This window comes from Myripristis murdjan, chromosome 1 (assembly GCF_902150065.1).
Source record: "Myripristis murdjan chromosome 1, fMyrMur1.1, whole genome shotgun sequence".
In the NCBI taxonomy this organism is placed as follows: Eukaryota; Metazoa; Chordata; class Actinopteri; order Holocentriformes; family Holocentridae; genus Myripristis; species Myripristis murdjan.
The window spans coordinates 24,962,481-24,981,369 of record NC_043980.1 but is presented as its reverse complement, the minus strand read 5'-3'; the positions used below and the strand labels follow the sequence as shown (position 1 = coordinate 24,981,369).

At 40.5% G+C, this 18,889-nt stretch overlaps 1 protein-coding gene across 1 annotated transcript; it reads right to left on the bottom strand.

Annotated features, from left to right (window-relative positions):
* Positions 1-4,105: 4,105 nt before the first annotated feature.
* On the bottom strand, positions 4,106-14,829 carry LOC115360145 (tetratricopeptide repeat protein 39B). The gene is made up of 18 exons (XM_030052820.1): positions 14,631-14,829; positions 12,597-12,628; positions 9,262-9,366; positions 8,960-9,091; positions 8,470-8,546; positions 7,807-7,936; positions 7,605-7,710; positions 7,405-7,470; positions 7,152-7,260; positions 6,922-6,989; positions 6,252-6,311; positions 5,947-6,108; positions 5,766-5,857; positions 5,565-5,685; positions 5,336-5,447; positions 5,110-5,227; positions 4,702-4,818; positions 4,106-4,563 (listed from the first exon to the last, which is right to left on the bottom strand). Exons 2-18 carry the CDS (start codon positions 12,626-12,628, stop codon positions 4,446-4,448), a joined length of 1,725 nt encoding a protein of 574 aa, XP_029908680.1. The 5' UTR covers positions 14,631-14,829; the 3' UTR covers positions 4,106-4,445.
* Positions 14,830-18,889: the final 4,060 nt, after the last annotated feature.

Here is an 18,889-nt window from a genome sequence, read left to right as displayed (position 1 = left end):
AAGGTGAGTTAAGAAAACTGCAGTCGAACTAAAAAGTCTCTTTTAATAATTAGTTCCTGAACCTCTATGGCTTATGAATCATGCATCCTCTGGAAGTTTTAGCAGTTATTTCTCAAATGTCTCCAATCTCTTGTCTTTTCTTCTGCTGACATCTCATCTTGGTGCTTCATGCTGAGGTGTTTCCTCTTGATCACAGGAGTCTTGAGAAGCTCCTGTCTTCACTGGATGTTCATCACTTTCTTTTTGTAATGGCAGCTCTGGTGCCAACGAGACAGAGCTGCCTTCAGTTAGCTGCGTAGCTGGGTCTTGGCACTGGTGCAGGGGTCTCTGACAATGTTCAGTGCTCTACTCCTGCAGGGATGGGATGTTTCCATGGAGCCATGTCTTCGCAAAAGCAAGCACACAGCAGTCTCTCTCCTGCGGGTGTCCTTGTTGTCGAGGGAGCGAACATTAGAGAACAAGAGCGACGGCACTGCTGCACATGTAGTCCAGTAATTTTAGGCCAAAATTGGGGTCAACCAAGGACAAATTGCAAGAGAAGCAAACTCAACTGATTTTGTATTTGTATTGTGAATTTTTATAGTGATATCTGAAAGTTTTTTTTTTTCTTTTTTTTTTGTAATATGTGGTCATAAATAGGTGATTTTCAAAATCCTTGGGACTTTCTTCCCCTCACTCAGGACAAACTGAGGATACAAAATCAGTTGAGTTTTTTTTCTCTTGCAATTTGTCCTAGGTTTTTTCATAAAATGACTGGACTAATGCCGCATTCAGCTCCTGATAAACAACAACGTATTAGTAGTTGGTATGAGCGGATTTATTATGGAATTATGACTTGTTTGTCATATTTGCATATCGGGATCTCTTCAGCTCTTTCGGTTCGTGCATTCACTGCATTGAGTCAACCAGAAAAAACAGCAGAGGGAGCGCGCAGAGCAGACTGCAAAGCTTCAGACCAGAGCGAGATACAGAGTGTGGCGCCACTCTCTGGTGGGGCATGAAATTACACTCATAATTGACACAATGTTCAGGAACCATATTTTGTCATATGGGTTACACAAGCAGGAACCAATTCACTGTTAATGTTTAAGACTGTCATGATGCATTATCTTGATGCACTTCAACCCTTGAATCCTGTAGAGGACAGTGCCTCGGCATGTGGAAATAATCAAAGGACTCCTCCAGGGTGCTTAAAGCTTGGGGCTGTCTTTTGGGCTTTTGGGCCTTCTTGAGTTCTTCTTCCATGTGTAGAGGAAATCTGCTATCTCCATCCGATCATATTTAAGTTCTGGATATCTTGTGGTTGGTAGACTTCCCTGCTGTAGCGTAATTTGCCATAGGCCCATGGGTTTTATGACCATGGGCCCCTTTGCCTGACCTGGGGCTCCCCCTGGGCCCTTGCTGAAAAAAATAAATAATTTCACAATTTAACGTTAATATTTGTGACTTCCTTTTTGTCTTACCTAAATAACGCTGTCAAAAATGATTCATCATACTTGAAGTACTTGAAGGAACTCCAGGGGGTACGTGAGATTTTTAAAAATTACACAACACGTAGATCTGACCGAGCAATCTGATTGATCAATCAGACGTTTCGAATATCCTCAAATGAGCATGACAGTACGGTTAGCCATGCTCAAATGAAAAATACTGAATCAATCACTGAAAATATTAGGCTACTCCGTCTTATTGCCCGAGTCTGTGTGGTTTCCATGGACGAACAACACGAAACGTTTCACCGAAACCCGCAGCAAAAGCCGCTGTCAACTTTGTTCGCCTGCATAATGGACCGTTTTGTTGTCGGTTTTGATTTCTTTGGCGACCTAAGTTTGGATGAATGGCTGAACGAGGAAGACAAGACAGAAGAGAAAAAGGAGAGATACGCGAGAGTGACGAGTGCAGAACTGGATCAGCTGGAGAGGTCAGGAAATGAAGCCGGTACAGCCCGGTCAACGTCTTGGGCCGTCAAATGTCTACAAGACTATCTGAAAAACACAAACATCTGATTTCTCAACTGTAAGTAAAGAAGACCTAAACAAGATCCTCCGTGAATTATATGGAGCTTTTTACTTTCCATAATAAAGTGCCGCAGCGGATTCAGCACCATGGACAGTACCTGTGGGATTTTCCACGGAGATGTGCAGGCTATAACTTTGTTCTTGTTATTAATGTGTTAATGTTATCAGTTATTAATTAGCCTATTAATCGTTATTAATTTGTTTATTCTTTATAAGTTGCCTAGGCCATTGATTTAATTAATTTGTCAATTTGTTTGCATCTGTACATTGAAATGAAAATTTAATAAATCAACACATCTGTGAAAACTGTCGTCTTTATTTCAGAGGTAAATTGATAGGCTAATAGCCTGAAAATGTGATTAGCAAAAGCCCCCGAAAGGTGGGGTTGAAATTATATAACTCTGTTCAGCCTAATACTTGTCGGCTACCAACCATGCAGGATGAAGTGGCTGAAAATCATTTTGCTAGTCTATAAATGTATCATGCTCACACAACCTGAAATGAATGCTGCGCTCTTTCTTGTAGGGCAATAATTGAAAAAGGCGCACCTCTCCACTGTGCGTCTTTGCGCGCATTGTTTTTCCCAAAAAGTTTTTATTTACCTCTGAGGTCTGGGTTAAGAATTTGACAGGGGGCCCTTTTGATCAATAACCCACGGGTAAAAAAGTGAAATTACGCCACTGTCTCTAGAAGATACAGCCCATGTGAAACGATGTACATTTTTGTGTTGAGTAATTTTAAGTTGATTTAATTAAACAGTCAAACGTTACTCTGGTGGTCCGTGGATTCATTTTTATCATGTGGACTGAAGTTTGCGTAGCCCATATAAATGCTCGGGAAATCTGTTGTTCAAATGAAATTAACCTGATCCATCGGGGTGTTTTATGTAAATATTGTGTTGAGAGCGAGCTGTGGACGCACTGGCTAGTGATGTCATCAGCCGGGACTCCCTAATGACTGAACTGATTCAGGTGTGACTGATTGTGGGTGCGGGAGAGATGAACAATAAAAGACAAGCAGAGGCTGCATTTCGTGGTTGGAGCACAAGACTGCGGCTCGGCACTCTGGTAGGTTGTGGAAGGGTGCCGTTCGCAGTGATTTAGAGGTGCCGGCGGTGAAGACAGGTAGCCAGGTGAGTTGTTCCTGTGGTAGGAGGGGGGGTCTGCTACCTCTTGTAGTAAGATAGGGCCGGGCATAGAGAGTGCTGAAGCCGCCGTGAAGCTGATGTGCTCTGTGGGGGGTGGATTTTCAATTAGTGTGCCGTGAAGCATACCTTAATAGTCTATGTACATATGTGAATTAACTGGAACCTTAACTGTCCTGGAGTGACTGAGTTGTTACCTTTCATTGTGTGACTAATAAAGATTGTGTACCTCATCATCTTGTCACTGATTATTTCAAGGCTCTGTCATAGCAGTAATTTCCTGCTGATTTATACACGTACCACCCTGTAGAATATAAAACATGTTTACAGACTGCATTTTGTCCGCTTCGCTATTTATTGTTTGTGGGGGACACATGCTTTCATGCCTGCCCCCATATATTTTGTTTTGAGAGATGCTAAAATATTTTGATGTAATTGAGTAATTCAATTCAGTATTTATGCTTTTAGAACTGTACTCATTCTCAGACTTGTTCTCATGAAGCTACTAATTAGACCAGTTGCAAATTTATTGAATACATGAATGTAAAAGGTAAATTTATTCCACACTTGCTATAAAAACACCCATATAGTGTACCATTGCCACCAAGTGTACTGGCCATTTAGAAAGATCGCTGGTCAATATAATTCTTTAAACAGGTTGGTATGACCCTGAAGAGTTATCTTTGATGTAATGGTAATGACAATTTCCTATATGCATTAGAAAGAAATTGACTCAACCCAGAAACAATGGATTAGCAATCAGAAGTGTTTGTACACAGCTTTTGATCACAAAACTATAAAAGGTATGACATCATTCATGGTTATGGTCAAATAAAGGGCTGTTAGATCTGTGATTTTGGTGATCAGCAATACATCAATAGGCCTCTCTGTAGAGTCTCAGGTTCCCCCCTCCTCAACAAGGAACTGGAATATCCTCCCTTAGTCTTGATTAAATTTTGTCACTTGTGTGACAAGTGACAAAATACAGAAAACATCTTTTAATAATACTTTAACAGTTTTAATACAGAAAACCAAGTTATTAACAATTACAAATAATCATTTCACAGGGATGATATTAAGAGATGAGTGAGCCCTGCTCTACTATAGCAAGAGTATTAAAACAAGTCTAGATGCATCCTATAATGGAGCTAAAGAGACATTTTAAGATCTAGCTGTAGAAGTTTTCTAGTTTGCATAAACAGAATAGTTGAAGGCAGTGAGGCACATAAAATACGACTTGTATCCATTTCTTCCACATTATGCTTGGGGCTCCAGGCAGTCTCTTAGGCTGGTGTCCGTGAAGGGTGAGGTTTGGCAGAAAATGAAGACTCCATGGACTCTAGAGCTGCATGGATGCGGAAGTGTAGCCTTGACTCCATGTTGTACTCTTTGTAGTTCATCCTATAAGTCAGGCCATTATTAGTCCCACCAGTATGCATGGCGGAATATATGCACCTTGACCTAAAGCTATGTATGCATGCATGTTTCCTATGGTACTGACTCATGGTTGACTCGCAGAAGCCAAGAAAGAGCACTTACTTGGCATTTTCAAGCAGGGAGATGGCCTTCTTATAATCACCTTTCTCCTTGTGAAGCAGGCCTAGCTCATATGTGGTAAATGGCACCAGATAGTTGTCATACTTTATATCACTTTCACTGAAAGAAAAGATTTATTTATTTTACACATACATGTATATCTCTCTCCCTATATACACACAGTGACTTTTTTACTCCTATATTTTTTCTATATGAAGTAGTCTTTCATTGACCATTCTACTTGTGATTGATGTAATACAGCTATGACAAAATGACTGATTCTGTTAAAATCTGATGTGTTTAGACATCTCATTTTAAATAGTTTTTATGCAAATGAAGTGCTTTGAGTCAACTTGCCCTGCATCCCAGTGACAGTGAATAGTCCCATGACACTGGGTTTAGTCTTCTCACCTGGAAATGACATTGGTGAAGCAGAGTTCAGCCTGGACAAGACGCCCAAGCTGTCTCAGACACAGTCCCTTCAGCAGCTGGATAAGACAGTGGTCATCCTGGTGATACTCTGATGGATCTACACACAAAGGAGAAAGCAATTACCTTCATTTGAAAAATTTACTGAAATTCTACATTTACAGGAGGAGCACAACATTATCTTTGCCACAGAACAAAAAAAGCCCACTTGGATCATTTCTGAGTTGCTCCTCTGCTTTCTCTATGGTGGACAAGATGTTCTGAGTCAGCTCTGGTCTTTTGCCGACTATTGTGAAGCCGTTCCACACATACATCATTTCCTGGGAGGTAAGAACATTTGCTTATATAATCAAATTTAAAGAAAAAAGCACTTATTGGCTTGATATCATCATATTGTAAATTCACGAAATAAAAAAAAAAAAAAAGTGCATCCTCACCAAAGCAGGGACAACTAGCTTCACAGGGTTAGGGGAAAGGTATCGCTGTGCCTTCTTTGCTGCAAATTTCTCTGTTGGAATGGACTTCCCAGCAATCCTCAGTCTGAGGTTATCCACTTGCCTACAAACCAAACAGTTCATATTTATTGCACAACAGTTACACAATAAAAATTAACTCAATATATGCTGTCCCTTGTGCACCTGAATAACTCCACCACATCTTCCCCCATTTTTTTCACTTCTTCCTCTGGGAGCATGCTCAAAATGGCAGCTTTCTGGAATACGTAGACAGCCTGTATGAAAAGAACAACATGTTATGATATAAAAGGTGTAACACATCAGCATTTTTTCTACGTTTAAAAAAAAAAAAAAAATTACATACCTGGGACCACTTGCTTTCTTTGGCGAGCAGGTCAGCGTAACGATATGCCTCCCTCCAGTCTTGCTCAAATGAGTGGGCCCACATCAGCTCCCAGTAGCAAAGGTGGTGAATCTGTCGCCACTCTTGCTGTGCTGCAATGCATGCTAGGTATTTCTCCTGGGCCTATGAGGAAATGCAGGCTCAGAGGCTTTGATTTTTTACAACATTTGCGGAAATATGTTCTGATATGTTCTATGTTCACTTAAAAAAAAAAAAAAAAAAGACAAAGAGCTGACAAAGACACTGTTCACTACAATATTACTCACAAATGTGAAGTTTCCTTTGAGCAAAGCAATTCTTGCAATGTAGAAAAGCATGAGGGCTCCCTATGGATAAAATATAAAAGCAGACAAATCAGAGGAAAAACACTTTACTACTCTATGAAGGCACACTTGGGAAAACAGGTCTGCAAAACACAAAACTTCTTTCTCATTCAGTATCACGCTCATTTATGAAACCATGCCCATCTACTGACTTGTGTACATGGACACATGCAATTTTTATGGCGTACAGCATGACTTTCACACTAGTATCTCAGTTGGGAGACTGTTTCATGGCTGAATCACTGCCCACACAGATCATTGGGGTATATTCAAGTGCTGCTTGCAAATTCAAACAGATGCACACACAGGGCACAGTTACATCCATGACAGGGCCGCACAAACATTTGGAGGCCCAAATAAGAAACTTAAAGCTCAAACACACTTGGATAACTCCAGCCGATACTCAACACAACCCAAAAACTTGTTCCCACAACACTGGCTAAAATACTCCAAATTAACATCTAGACATTGTTATGGCCATTTTCACAGGCATCATCTAGATGCATTATCATCTATGTTTCAGTTAAAAAAAATACTGTATGCATGTATGTAGTAACATAAGACTGGCCCTCCAATTACCAAATATAAAATTATGTGAAAAAGCAAGGCTTACATTTGGAAACTTCTTAAAGTATGGCTCCAGCAGGGCTTCAGCCTCAGTAACATTACCTTCACCAGTGCCTTGGGTGAGAAAAGGAGACAAAACCAATTTTGTGTTCATTACAAAAAACCAAAACCAATTTTGTGTTCATTACAAAAAAAAGCTGCTTGAAGTTACAAAGTAGTGAAAGGATGCTTTGAAATTGGTAGAAAACTTAGAACTCTACTGCCTCATGTTCTTACCCAGTATCACAGAAATGTAGAGGTGGAACATCACCAGAGTCACGGTGCTGAGGATGGAGCGCAGGCCGTTGCTGGCAGCCCCCTCTCTCAGCTCCGACAAGCCCACCTCCTATAAGAGATGATCGGCTGATGGAAATTTGTGCACAGCAAGCAGTAACTCAACATTCAAATCAAACAATACCAGTACTTTAAAAGGCAGTTACCCATGTCTACTGTGTCAGTGCATATTGTAATGTGGAATGATAGTACCTACCCTGTCTCCAGAGAAGCCCAAGAACTCCATCAACCTGAGGACTCTGGCCGGAAGTAGAGACAGCATCTGATGATTTGGGGGAGGAGGGAAAATATCACATCTGTGTATCAATACTGCTCAGCCCTATTATTTTATACCTTGGGGCCATATTACACAGCACTCTGCAGTGCTGCAGGACAAATCAAAGACCCAGTTCTCACCAGATTAAATGATCCAATGCCCATGTTAACGCCACACCTGAAATGCATGTGAGTGCTCTTTTGCTTCTGCGTGTCCTTTGCCATGTTTGCCATGGCTTGGCATTCCCTAGTTAAAAGAAACACCACACAATGTTACATTAGACCTCTTTTTTCCCTTACTGCCTCCTTAATAAGTTATTGGTCCAACAGAAAAGCTTCTTACTTGAAAATTTGATAACTGTTTCGCATTCCCATCCCTCCTTTGATGAAGCCGATTATAGTCTCATCCAGGAAAGTGAGAGCTGCCTTCTGCAGAAGAACCTCAGCGTAGCACAGCTCAGCATGCATCTCCTCTGTTAAGATTGAAACACCACATGCTGGATGACCAGTTTTTCTAATACTTTCTCATTATTTTGAGACCTAAATAATAACTGAAGTAGTTGGTTTTAGTGAACAAATTATCAACATTTAGTAAAAAATGTCACTTTGATTTGCAAATTGGCATTGGCGATGCTACAGTGCCTCTGGGAAGTCATACATGCTAGTTATTTTATGTATACAGTAGTACAGGGCACAACTCAACAGGATACTGGCATAATGGGAAAAACATTTATATTTTTGTATGCCCCTGGGATAAGACCATCTCGTTCAAACGCAAACTTTGTGACAAACTGCTTTTCATATGAACTGCCTGTGTTTCTTTGCAAGCCCGAACTTTGCAAATGCAGTGCACAGGCAGGACTAATTGTGCCACAACACTTGTTTTTCTCTGCAACTTACATTGTATCCATGGTCATACCCAGACCTCAGTCCACCATTACATGAAGTGATGACAGATGTACTCTAGACAGACCGGACAGTCTGTTGGTATAAGATTTTCACTCACCTTCTGTCAGGTTTTCTGCTGGTTGTCGATACCACAGGCTGGTAATGGTCTCCACAAATCCAGGCTTTTTACGAAATCTGTTAATGTAACAAATTTTAGAAGTAGTAGTTGTTTTTCCAGCTTGGCTAAAAATTATCTTCACATTCAGCTTTGTATGTCACTTGAATTTTGTAACTCCAGTGCCCATGAAACCAGAGCTGACCTGACCTGTGGTTTTCCAGAGCATTAGTCAAGGCAGAGCTCCTAGATTACGACCAAAATGGTCACATGACTAACCTAATAATAACCTAACAATAAAGCTGATTTATATTGCACTAAAAAAAAAAAAAAAAAAAAATACATAAATTTGGCACCAAATAATAATAAAAATAAGAGCCACTACCACTGCAAACCATGCTGTTAATCCACCTTAGATTATCGCAGAGGAAATTCCTTCACCATGACAGCCCTTAACACAATTAAAAAAAAAAAAAAAAAAAAAAAATCACACCTCTGACATGTCTGTAAAGATTCCCTCAATGATGCCATGGCAGTATCCATATCCTTTGGGTCAAAGGTCATGCCTGCTTGCATTACCAACATGCTGCTGTAGCCCACTGCATGGTACATACTCTGGCCCTTCCTGAGGGAGAAAATTGCAAAAGACTGTCAAAAAACAAAGAACAGATACTCAGTGTTGAAACCAGTCAAGGTAATCATTATCGATTGCCATAAATAATAGGATTAAATCCTGAAAAAAGTTCCATGCACTGATTCAAAGTCCAAGGACAAATCTCGTTATCAGTGACATACCATGGTGCTAAGAGAGCCAGTGAGTCAGAGAACCTGTTGTTAAGGAAAAGATCAAGGGCAGAGGAGCAGTCCTTCAAAGCAGTCTCCAAATCCATTTCAGGTGATCTTCAAAAACATAATGACAAAGTGATGTTAGAGCTCAAGAGGTCAAATGTCAGACATGATAGCTAGACCAACAGATGCCTGCGTAAGATTTACTTGGGAGAAAAGAATGTTATAGGCAGTCTTGCACCTAGTTAAAATGGGCTTGTTTTGCCTGTTGGGTGTAATGAGTTTATGTAGCCAACTCAAAAATGCAAATTAATACCAAATGTGAGATTGTTCATGTTTCTCCCACTCACTTATCCAAAATCACACACTGTCATAGTTTGATTGCTAAAAGGTTTGTTTGATACCCCAGCTGTCATGTAAAAACTTTGGTACTCCAATTTTTGTTTACATTCATGTTTTAAGTTGGATTAGATGCTTCTCTATGGGTTGAGAGAATCCTACAATCTTTGGGGCTCAAGACTGCACTAAGCAATGTCTGACTACTAGTGTGTGTTGAGTAGTTCTGGGCAATTAATCAAATTTTATTTTCAATTGTGATTTCGTCTTCAGACAATTATGAAAACATGATAATCGATATGATTATTGTGTATTCTGTTTTGCAATGATGCTCTCATTTTGTCTTGTGTTGTCAAGTCTGAGGAACAGTCTTGTTGCTCAAAACATCACAATTAGCAAATAACATCTGTATGGGAGCTATCTGGTGTGTGGATCTGTTCTACATTTGTAAATCCAGCACACTCCTCTCCTTTGCAGCAGTGTGCTTTCGCCCCTCCCACAGTGGCATGTTTGTATTTCAAATTCAAGAAAATCCACTTTTCAAAAGACGATTCTGAAGTCAGAGAGTAATTGTGTTAAATACATGATCAATATTGATCAAAATAATTATCCTTATGATTCTTCATTATCAAGCAGCCCTAACGTTGAAAGCTCAAACTCTAAACAGAGTCAGACTGCTTCTGGGTCCACTGGAGCCTCATTGTACAAAACCAGAAGTTAACATGAAAAAAAAAAAATACTTTAATTATCTTGTCTCTGACCTCCAAAATGTGGTGATGCTGCAGACTTGCAGCTACAAGGTAAACAACTGCTATGAATTAACCATTTCTGTCTTGGGAGTGCCGACTGCAGTCGCGTGACCAATTTGAAATTGGGACAGGATTATCAGCAGGATGTCTGGCTCCAGAGACACTTTGATTGCAGTTAAAGAGGGCAGGAGGTGAAGCAGGAGGGGGGGAGTGGCAGCTTTATATTGTAGGGGGAGGAGCGGGGAGAGATACATTCCAGGCCATAATTTGACAAAGAGGGAAAAGATGTGTAAATGGTGAAATGGTTGGGACTGGTGACTTGGCATTTGTTTCTATAATTAGGGCTATAAAACTCCCCATAAAGCAGAAATTGTTAAGTTCTGGAGTTGCTTAATGCTGATTTAAAATGTAAAAAAAGAAAAAAAGTCACTTCAAAGTCAGTTAGGTATTCTCAACATTGCATAGTGGTAAGGCCAAGTGGGCAAGGCAATTTCCCTTCATTCACACAGTCTTCTGAAAATGTGAACTTTCAAAAAACAGCAGTGCTTGTGATAATCCACGTACTGCTTGAGTCATTCCTACAATGGGTTGCACTCTGGGCCAAGTTTCAGTAAATAAATAAATCTATAGAATACAGTCCGGTCAAGCGTGAATGCCATATATGTAACTATCATCTCAGACAGATGTAATAGTAAAGCACAAAATGGATTTTGTAAGACACACATTTTATGAAGTTTTGCTCTATTCAATAATTAACAATTTTGTCCCAGTTTTAAAAATAATTTCCTCACTATTCCTGTTCCTTTAATTGACCAAACAATTATTAGACATTAAATATTAAACAAAAGATAATATCAATGCTAAAAATGTTTTAAACAACCATAATCATTGAAATATTTAATCAAAGAGAGGTACATGAAACCATTCATATTCATGTATATATTGATTTAAAAATAATTAAGTATAAAGTTCTGATGTGAAGAATAGACATCTTAAGTGACATACCCTATCAACAAATAAATAGCGAAATAACTGATTTTTCCATTTGAAAATATTTAATTTATACACAACCCTCAGATACCACCTTAATGGAGTCTTCAAGTATTTAAGTGTCCACCCTATTAAAAAGCAGGTAACGAAGAAAGTGAAACAGGGATAATATGATACTCAGGGACACCACTAGACTACTCTCCATGGGGTGAGCAACAGGGTCACATAGTGAACATTTAACAAGAATTTAAAGATAACATTTCGACAATTATACACACATGTTATTTCTCCCTTATACTGATGCAGCAGAATCTTAGTAATCTGAGTTGGGGTAGTCACCATGCAACAGTGCAAGGCATGCAGGCCTGTATCACAAAACACCGGGGTCCCTGTGTAGGATAAATAAAGATGACCTTTATGCCTCTCTCCCGCCAACACGAACGCGTGCGCGCACACACACACAGGCTGCATAGAATGCCTTGTCAACTTGCATACAGCCATACACCCCCCACTCCCATTCATCCACCTACAAATTAACATAACAAGGCAAAGAAGAGAAAACACCGAAGAAAAGAGTAAAATTCAAGGCTTACTTCACTTTTCAGGAAGAAAACTTTGTTACTTTATGGAACTCATGTAACTTGGGAGAATGTTCCAAGATTTGAAAGGAAGTTGTACTGGCAACAGGATGGCACGGAGAATGGGGAATGCAAGCCAATTTCTTCAATTTACACATTAATAGGTCATTAATGAGAATACATTTTAAGTGATGTGAGGGAACTAGGAAGGCCGAATAATAATCCTATTTTATTTATTCAGGGCTACATATCATTACATGTTCACAGTAGACTATGCATGAAGAACTGGCATCATTTTACACAAACTATAGTTATGTAATAGGGACTCAAAGGCACCCCTCTGCAGGAATGACCTGAAGCTATTTGTTTACTGTGATTCCTGCAACTGTGAATGCACAGCTGTGATCCTAAAGGGTTTCATGACATGCATGTCTGTGGGCTGGGGGCCTGAATCAGCCACTCTTGCACATAATCTATGCCTCTAAAAAGGAGGCTATAGTACTACAGTTCTTCAAGCCTAGGCATTACATCTGAAACCTTTTCATGCAATTTGGTTGCATACAACTGAGTCCAATGATCATCATGAAGTGGGCTTGCTCTATAATTTGGAATGTTCCACATTTACAGCATGCAACTAATTGCATGGAAGTTGCAGTGTGTAACATCGGCCTTACATTTCTGCTGCACTTACATTTGGTCCTGATTGCAGTCACCGTGTTCCATCTGGAAGAGAGAGAGGAAATAAATATATAATCAAGCAGCCAGAGTATATAAACGTGTGCATGACTCACTGATGGGGATGCTTTGGAAATGCCCATCTGAGAAGTTTTAACATCCCAGTCTGTCATAAAGTCGTAAACCCTGTCAGGAATAGGCCTGGCAGCGTGAATGCAATTCGGCCATGTCTTCACAACTCATTAACCCCAGAGGTAAACCATATAACGTCAATAGACTTTCGGGCGACTGTGTCCTGGGTGGTAGAGAGGCTGCATGGTTTCATTACAGCCAAAACTCACACCTGAGGCTTATATCACGAAACGGGATTAAGGCGTTAGATTTTGCCGACGACTATCTGTATGAGAAAAAGGATGTAATACTAATGTGAAACAGCACTTCAGCCTGGCTAAAAGCTGCCTGCTATACAGAGCTGACAGTTTGTAGGAGAGGAAAACAGACATGAGAAATCATTAAATGAAATGTGATAGCTAATTAAAAGTATTTTTAGAGGCGTTTTCACAACATTTTAGGGACATTTAAAATGGCACAATTAATTAGCTCTAAATATTTTGGGGGGCAAATTATTCCTGGGTGAGAGAATGGGCCGAACTGACTGCTCGCTGATGCCAATGTGAAAAAGGATCATTTCTACCCTTCATTCAAGAGGGCGAGAAGGCCTTTATAATTGCCTTTTGTTCCTGCTAAGTTCTAACGCAGCTCAGTATCTGATTTTATTCAGGCTATCAACTTGATGTCGCCTACTGACGTGATTGAATTTTGGCGTCGGCTTTATTTATTTTTAATTTTATTTATGCATAACAGGCTATAATAAAATGGCAAACTTAGGCTACCAAATGCAATGATGTTCTTGTGTTTAATTTTTACTTGCTCCCACGTTCTTTCAACCTGAGGGGTCACACCTGGAGGAATTAAACTATACCTGTCATACACGCAACACCTCTGTGCAGTGATTTCATCTGTTTCAGCGTCAGATGTGGACTTGAGCCATTGATGTGTAACTTGCGCATTTATGCAGTCGGCAATTCGTTGCCAATGATTCTGCTTTCTCTTGGCGGCAGTCGCGGTGTTCGATTTAGAGTGTAAATTTTGTTTTTCCTCCTCATACTTTCCCAGTATAATACGCTGTGCGTTTTTCCTTGTCGCTCATGTTTGTGATTGGTCTGCTGCCTCGGAACCCGCCCCTACAGGCTACGTGCGCGTCCACGGCTCTTCATGAGGAAAACCTGGATCGAATGAGCGAGTTGATAACCAGCGTCGTGATGCCGGTTATCCCTGATCACCATGGTCTCGATTAGTGTAACCGGATAGGTCTGAGCAATCCAGGGAAAACCGAGCTTGCTTCGTGATACAGGCCTCAGGTGACTGTTTGCTTCGTCCTGTCTGTTTGAAGGCCTAGTGATTGAAAACACCTGGCGTAGTTTTTGCTTGGATCAAGAGTCCCCACGACACACGGATCCTCACCCCTTAACTGGATAGGGTCCTTCATCAAACGCCTAATTCAACTGAGTAAATATTCATTTAATCATAATCCATTTAAAGCAAAACAGTAACGCACCATTAAAATAATCGAAATACCGACTACAGCAATAGGCCTACTAAATTTGCTTGCTCATTTGGAGCCTGCAGCTTTATGAATCATCCTCAACATGGCGTTAATTAGTTAAAAGTGCGGTGCTGTGTTTCTGAAGGTCGACCTACCATAAAGTATTTGTAGCCTAGCGAAATAGCGGGGAAAAGTAAAAGTGGCAGTTAAAAAAAATATTGGTGAAGTGATAAATCCTTTCCCAGCCAATTAGCCTACAGCAGCTCCTCCCTTGTTTTAAACTTGGATAATAAAGTCGAAAACTATTCAGCATGCAGCTTGTTAAGAAATTAAAAAATTAAGTTAATTCTGTTGCTCTGGATTACAGCCTGTAGCAAATGTAGTGCAAATGGCTTTTTTTTTTTTTTTTTTTTTTTTTTGTAGAAACGATGTGACTTAACTTACCTTTTGAATGAATTGTTTGTCTTCTCCGTTTGACAGTGTAACGTAGAGTGCAATTAGATGCAAAAATAGTACATATATATATATATTTTTTAAATACAGCTAGTCAAATTCGACAATATCGGCTAGTCCTTTCTCAGAGTGAAATAGAGCAGTCTAACCAAACGGAGCTGAGATGCAGCTTGCTGCAGTCCAGCCTCCCTCTTCCACTCTTTATAACATCAGGCTGAGAGCCCGGGGTGGTCACAAACGCCACATCATTGGCCAGTGTCTCCAAATCACGCGAACCAAACAAGCAAGCAGGTCTACGCCCAGGAGATGAGACTTGGCTCCCCAAGAAAAGAAAAGAAAAAAAAAGAAAAAGAAAAAAAAAAACTTACCTACCACAATGTGAGAAAGTCCCGTTGTTCAATCTATATGAATACAGACTTTTATGTGAGTTTATTTGGGGCTTCTAAGGCAACCGGTTCAAAAATACTGTAACTTGTAATTTTGCATTTTACTCATTAAAGAGGGTGAACAAAACCAACTGGCCAACTACAAACTAAGAATGAATGAATGAATGAATGAATGAATGAAAAGAAGCTGCATATAACGAACTGGCCAGGTAATCATCAATGAATGCAAAACAGACATGTCTTTAGTTGGCTTTTTTTTTTTTTTTTTGATAAAAGTGAGAAAGAGTTTTGACTGCCTCATTTATTGACCGCCACCTGTCTGTATGAGGGGAGGAGGGGCGGGGGGGATGGATCCTGCAACAGGACAAACTATCAACTATTAAAACAGCATCATGAAAATCTGCTAAGGATTTTATTGTCGGCTAGTTCATCATGCATGGCTTTCTTAGCAAGCTGAATTTTTAACTTTCGGCCTTATTTCCCAAGTTTAAGACAAAGGAAGGACTGCGTTAATAGGCTATGAAAGAGTTTAGCCCATTGCTATCTATCTATCTATCTATCTATATTGGTTGTTGGTTGACTCAGTCACTTTCACTTTTCACCACTATTTATTTAAGCTACGGTAATACTTATAGTCTAACCACAGACATAAAGCACAAAAAATGAGGACTTATAAAGACACACACACACACACACACACAACTTTGTCAATATTTGTTAGCGTGACAGATTAACATTACACATTGTTAAGTCTTTCACAAATCAACGTTTTCTCATGTGACACGATTCCGACCAGGACAGCAGTTTTTCAGAACCGCTGGCGATTGACAGGCACAAGAAGGAAAGTTCAACCCTGAAAATATCTCTCAGTCAGTCAAACAGTCAGTTAAACTGACTGAGGGGGATTTTACGAGTCACTTTTACGAGAGATATTTCTCGTAAAATTGCGGATGCCACGACTGGCAAATACGTGTTTATTTGTTTGGCCATCTCCAAACGCCAAACCAGTGTCTTTAAATTGCAGTGAGTGCACTGCGGAAATAAAGAATATAACAGGCTATTCTGAGGCACCCCACTGAGAACGTCCTCAGGGATCACAAGAAAGAGACGCTTAAATGCAGACTGACTGATTGCTTGTTACGATCTCAGCTGTATTATCCTGGTACGATCATGCACAGACCAAGCAGAGGCCACAGCAGCTTCTCTTGGTTTACCATGGGTCTTGAGTGCGTTTGTGTGGGAGAAACAGGGGAGAGGGAGCGGGGAGATAACTGGTGATAGAGAGTGTGTTACTGTTATTGCCACTTGTTATGATTCTGTGCACTGATAGCTCTTCTTTTATTATGCTTCTGGACTATCGCGATCAGATATGTTACCAAAACCTTTTTTAATTGCAAAAGTGGAATAACATTGCTAGTTTGTACATTCATTTGCGTTTCTTTATAATTTGTTATTTCCAAAGGTTAAAAAAAGGTTTCAGTAGGCTGCTGCAAAATGTCTGACACACCTACATTTTCTGCCTCTAAAATCTGGCCTAACTGAATTTATTATTGAAAAGCTCTAGCTCCAGCAGTCACTCCTGCGCATAATGTGCTGCAGTGCGCACGCACAATAGGCGTGCATGAATCCCTGCTCAGTCACAACAGCCCAGCCCCTGTTCGTAGAAGTGCCACCGGAAAGCTCCAAGACTTAATTGACAAAGATCCTTGCAACTGGTCGACTCTGAAGTTTTAACATCCCTGTCTTTCAAAAAGTGTCGAGATCCCTCTCAGGTCCAGGCCTGCCATCCTGCGTGCCCATCGGCTCTGACCTGACAGCTCAGTTAAACCTTTCAGTGACGGTGGGCTGGTTGAATCTTGAGACATCGAGTAAATAATTATTTAATTAATAATAATGAATTCATTGAAATAAAAGATTAATGCACAAATATAACCTAACCAAGACAAAGAGTGGAATCAATTTGAACATGTATGCGCAAACTAGAGCACGGGCTTAAATATATCACATGCAGGCTATTCCAGTTACCAAAACTGTAGCCAGTCTTGATATCGTGAAGTAGGCCGACTAACACTTGTTCCAATTTGCCTGTTTTCATTTATTCTCATTTCCCCCACTTTATTGTAGCCCAAATAACAAAATTAAAGTTATTATTATGATTGTTGTTGCTGTCATTTTTATTATTAATGGTAGCAGTAGTAGTAGTAATGGGCTATTGTTAGGCCATTATTCATTCATTCATTCAGTCATCATTTTCGAAAACCGCTTATCCTCCTAAGGGTCGCGGGTAGGTTATAGGGTTATTGTTTTCAGGAAGGCTGCAGAAAGCCCGGCTTGTTGGCTCAATGGGTATTCATGTCTCCACGCTGTGGACTAAACTTATTCCCTCCCTTCTTCCCTTAGAGGGAGGTGGGGTGGGGGTCGGGTGTGCGTGTGTGTGTGTGTGTGTGTGTGTGTGTGGTGGGTGGGGGGGTGGGGGGTGGGGGGGGGTTAGAGCTGATGGGGGGCATCAGCTCTAACATGTTCCTGTGGGAATACAGAAGCAATAATATTCCACCACCACCTGCAAAAATAAATGCTATCTGCCAGAATGCACTGGTTGTTCCAGTAACATGTGTTGGTCTGATTTTCGCAGGTGTTGGTGGAAACTTTAAGTTCCTGCTTGCCTGACCAGCCCATGCACCTTGTAAAGAGATGAACCTGTGCCAGACTATCTGTTCTATCCCTGATGAAAATGCACACCCATTTTATAGAATTGCAAAGTCTGGTCACAGACTTACAGTGACTTGGAAAGTAAAACAATTGTATAACATGAACGGTTTGATGGTGGAACCTGGAGGAGTTACATTAGTTACCCGAGGAATTTGTCTGCAAATAGGCTGTTGCATAAGGGCATTTTAAGTGAGTAAGTAGTCCTATTACTTTTAAATTGTTAAATTTTCTGCAATTAATTCATCAGCAGTGCAACACTGGTTCCTGTTTCCTGAAACTCCAACTTTGCCTCACACCCCATGCATACTAGGAGGAGTAACCTAATAGAAAAGCAGTCTTATGCTGCTAAACCCCAAATGGACCATGGCCGTAGACCTGGCTAACCTCTGTGTGGGTGATACTTGAGATGAGAGACATTAAGGATACTAAGAATGTCTGTGTTAAGTGTGGAGGGCAGATAGGACTCAAACACAGGCAGGCTTCAGTAGTAGCCTACACATACTTAATAAAAGCCTGAGGAGCACGAAGAGGTCTAGGCAGAAACACACACACATGCACACTTTACAAATGAAAGTGGAGCGCCTGAATGCAGCATTTGTTCTAGGGTCATGTCAGCTGTCATGGCCGGCCCTGTTGCCTGCTGTGACAGACTTGTTGCCTGATGTGTGGTCCATACCTGGGCCTGAAAAGTAGCAGGAGATCATAAGAGAGAGGGTCAGAGGGGAACTGTGATATGTGATCTCTCTCTCTCCCTCCCTCTCTTACTCTCTCTCTCTGTGAGCTGTGAAACTACTCCACTCTGCCCTTTCTCTGCATCCAGACCATTTGGTTTTCTTTGTCTTCTGTTACAGCTACAACATTTTTGACTTTTTCTGGCACTTACGTGTCCATCCTCCCTCCCTGTTCTGGTCTAATGGGTCACATCAGGACAAATTTGACAGGCCCCGGGCCACACACACTGACAGGCAACAGTACTGTCATGCTGCTTGCAGTTGTTTTGCCATAGATTTAAAAAAAGGTTAATAAAAAGGTGGTTTGAGTTCAAGAGCACATAAAAGTGGAATGGTCAAGTCAAGTCTGATCAGAGTGCCTCAACAAAGAGCAGTCATAACTCGGCAGCACAGGTTGGAACTTATTTATTCATATGACATTGCA

Excerpts from the sequence above, each read along its gene's own strand:
- LOC115360145 (XM_030052820.1), bottom strand. The coding sequence starts at position 12,628 with ATGGAACACGGTGACTGCAATCAGGACCAAAT. Across the intron at positions 6,312-6,921 it reads ACTTTAAGAAGTTTCCAAAT|GGAGCCCTCATGCTTTTCTA; the intron begins GTAAGCCTTGCT and ends TTTTATCCATAG. Across the intron at positions 6,109-6,251 it reads TCAAAGGAAACTTCACATTT|GCCCAGGAGAAATACCTAGC; the intron begins GTGAGTAATATT and ends ATTTCCTCATAG.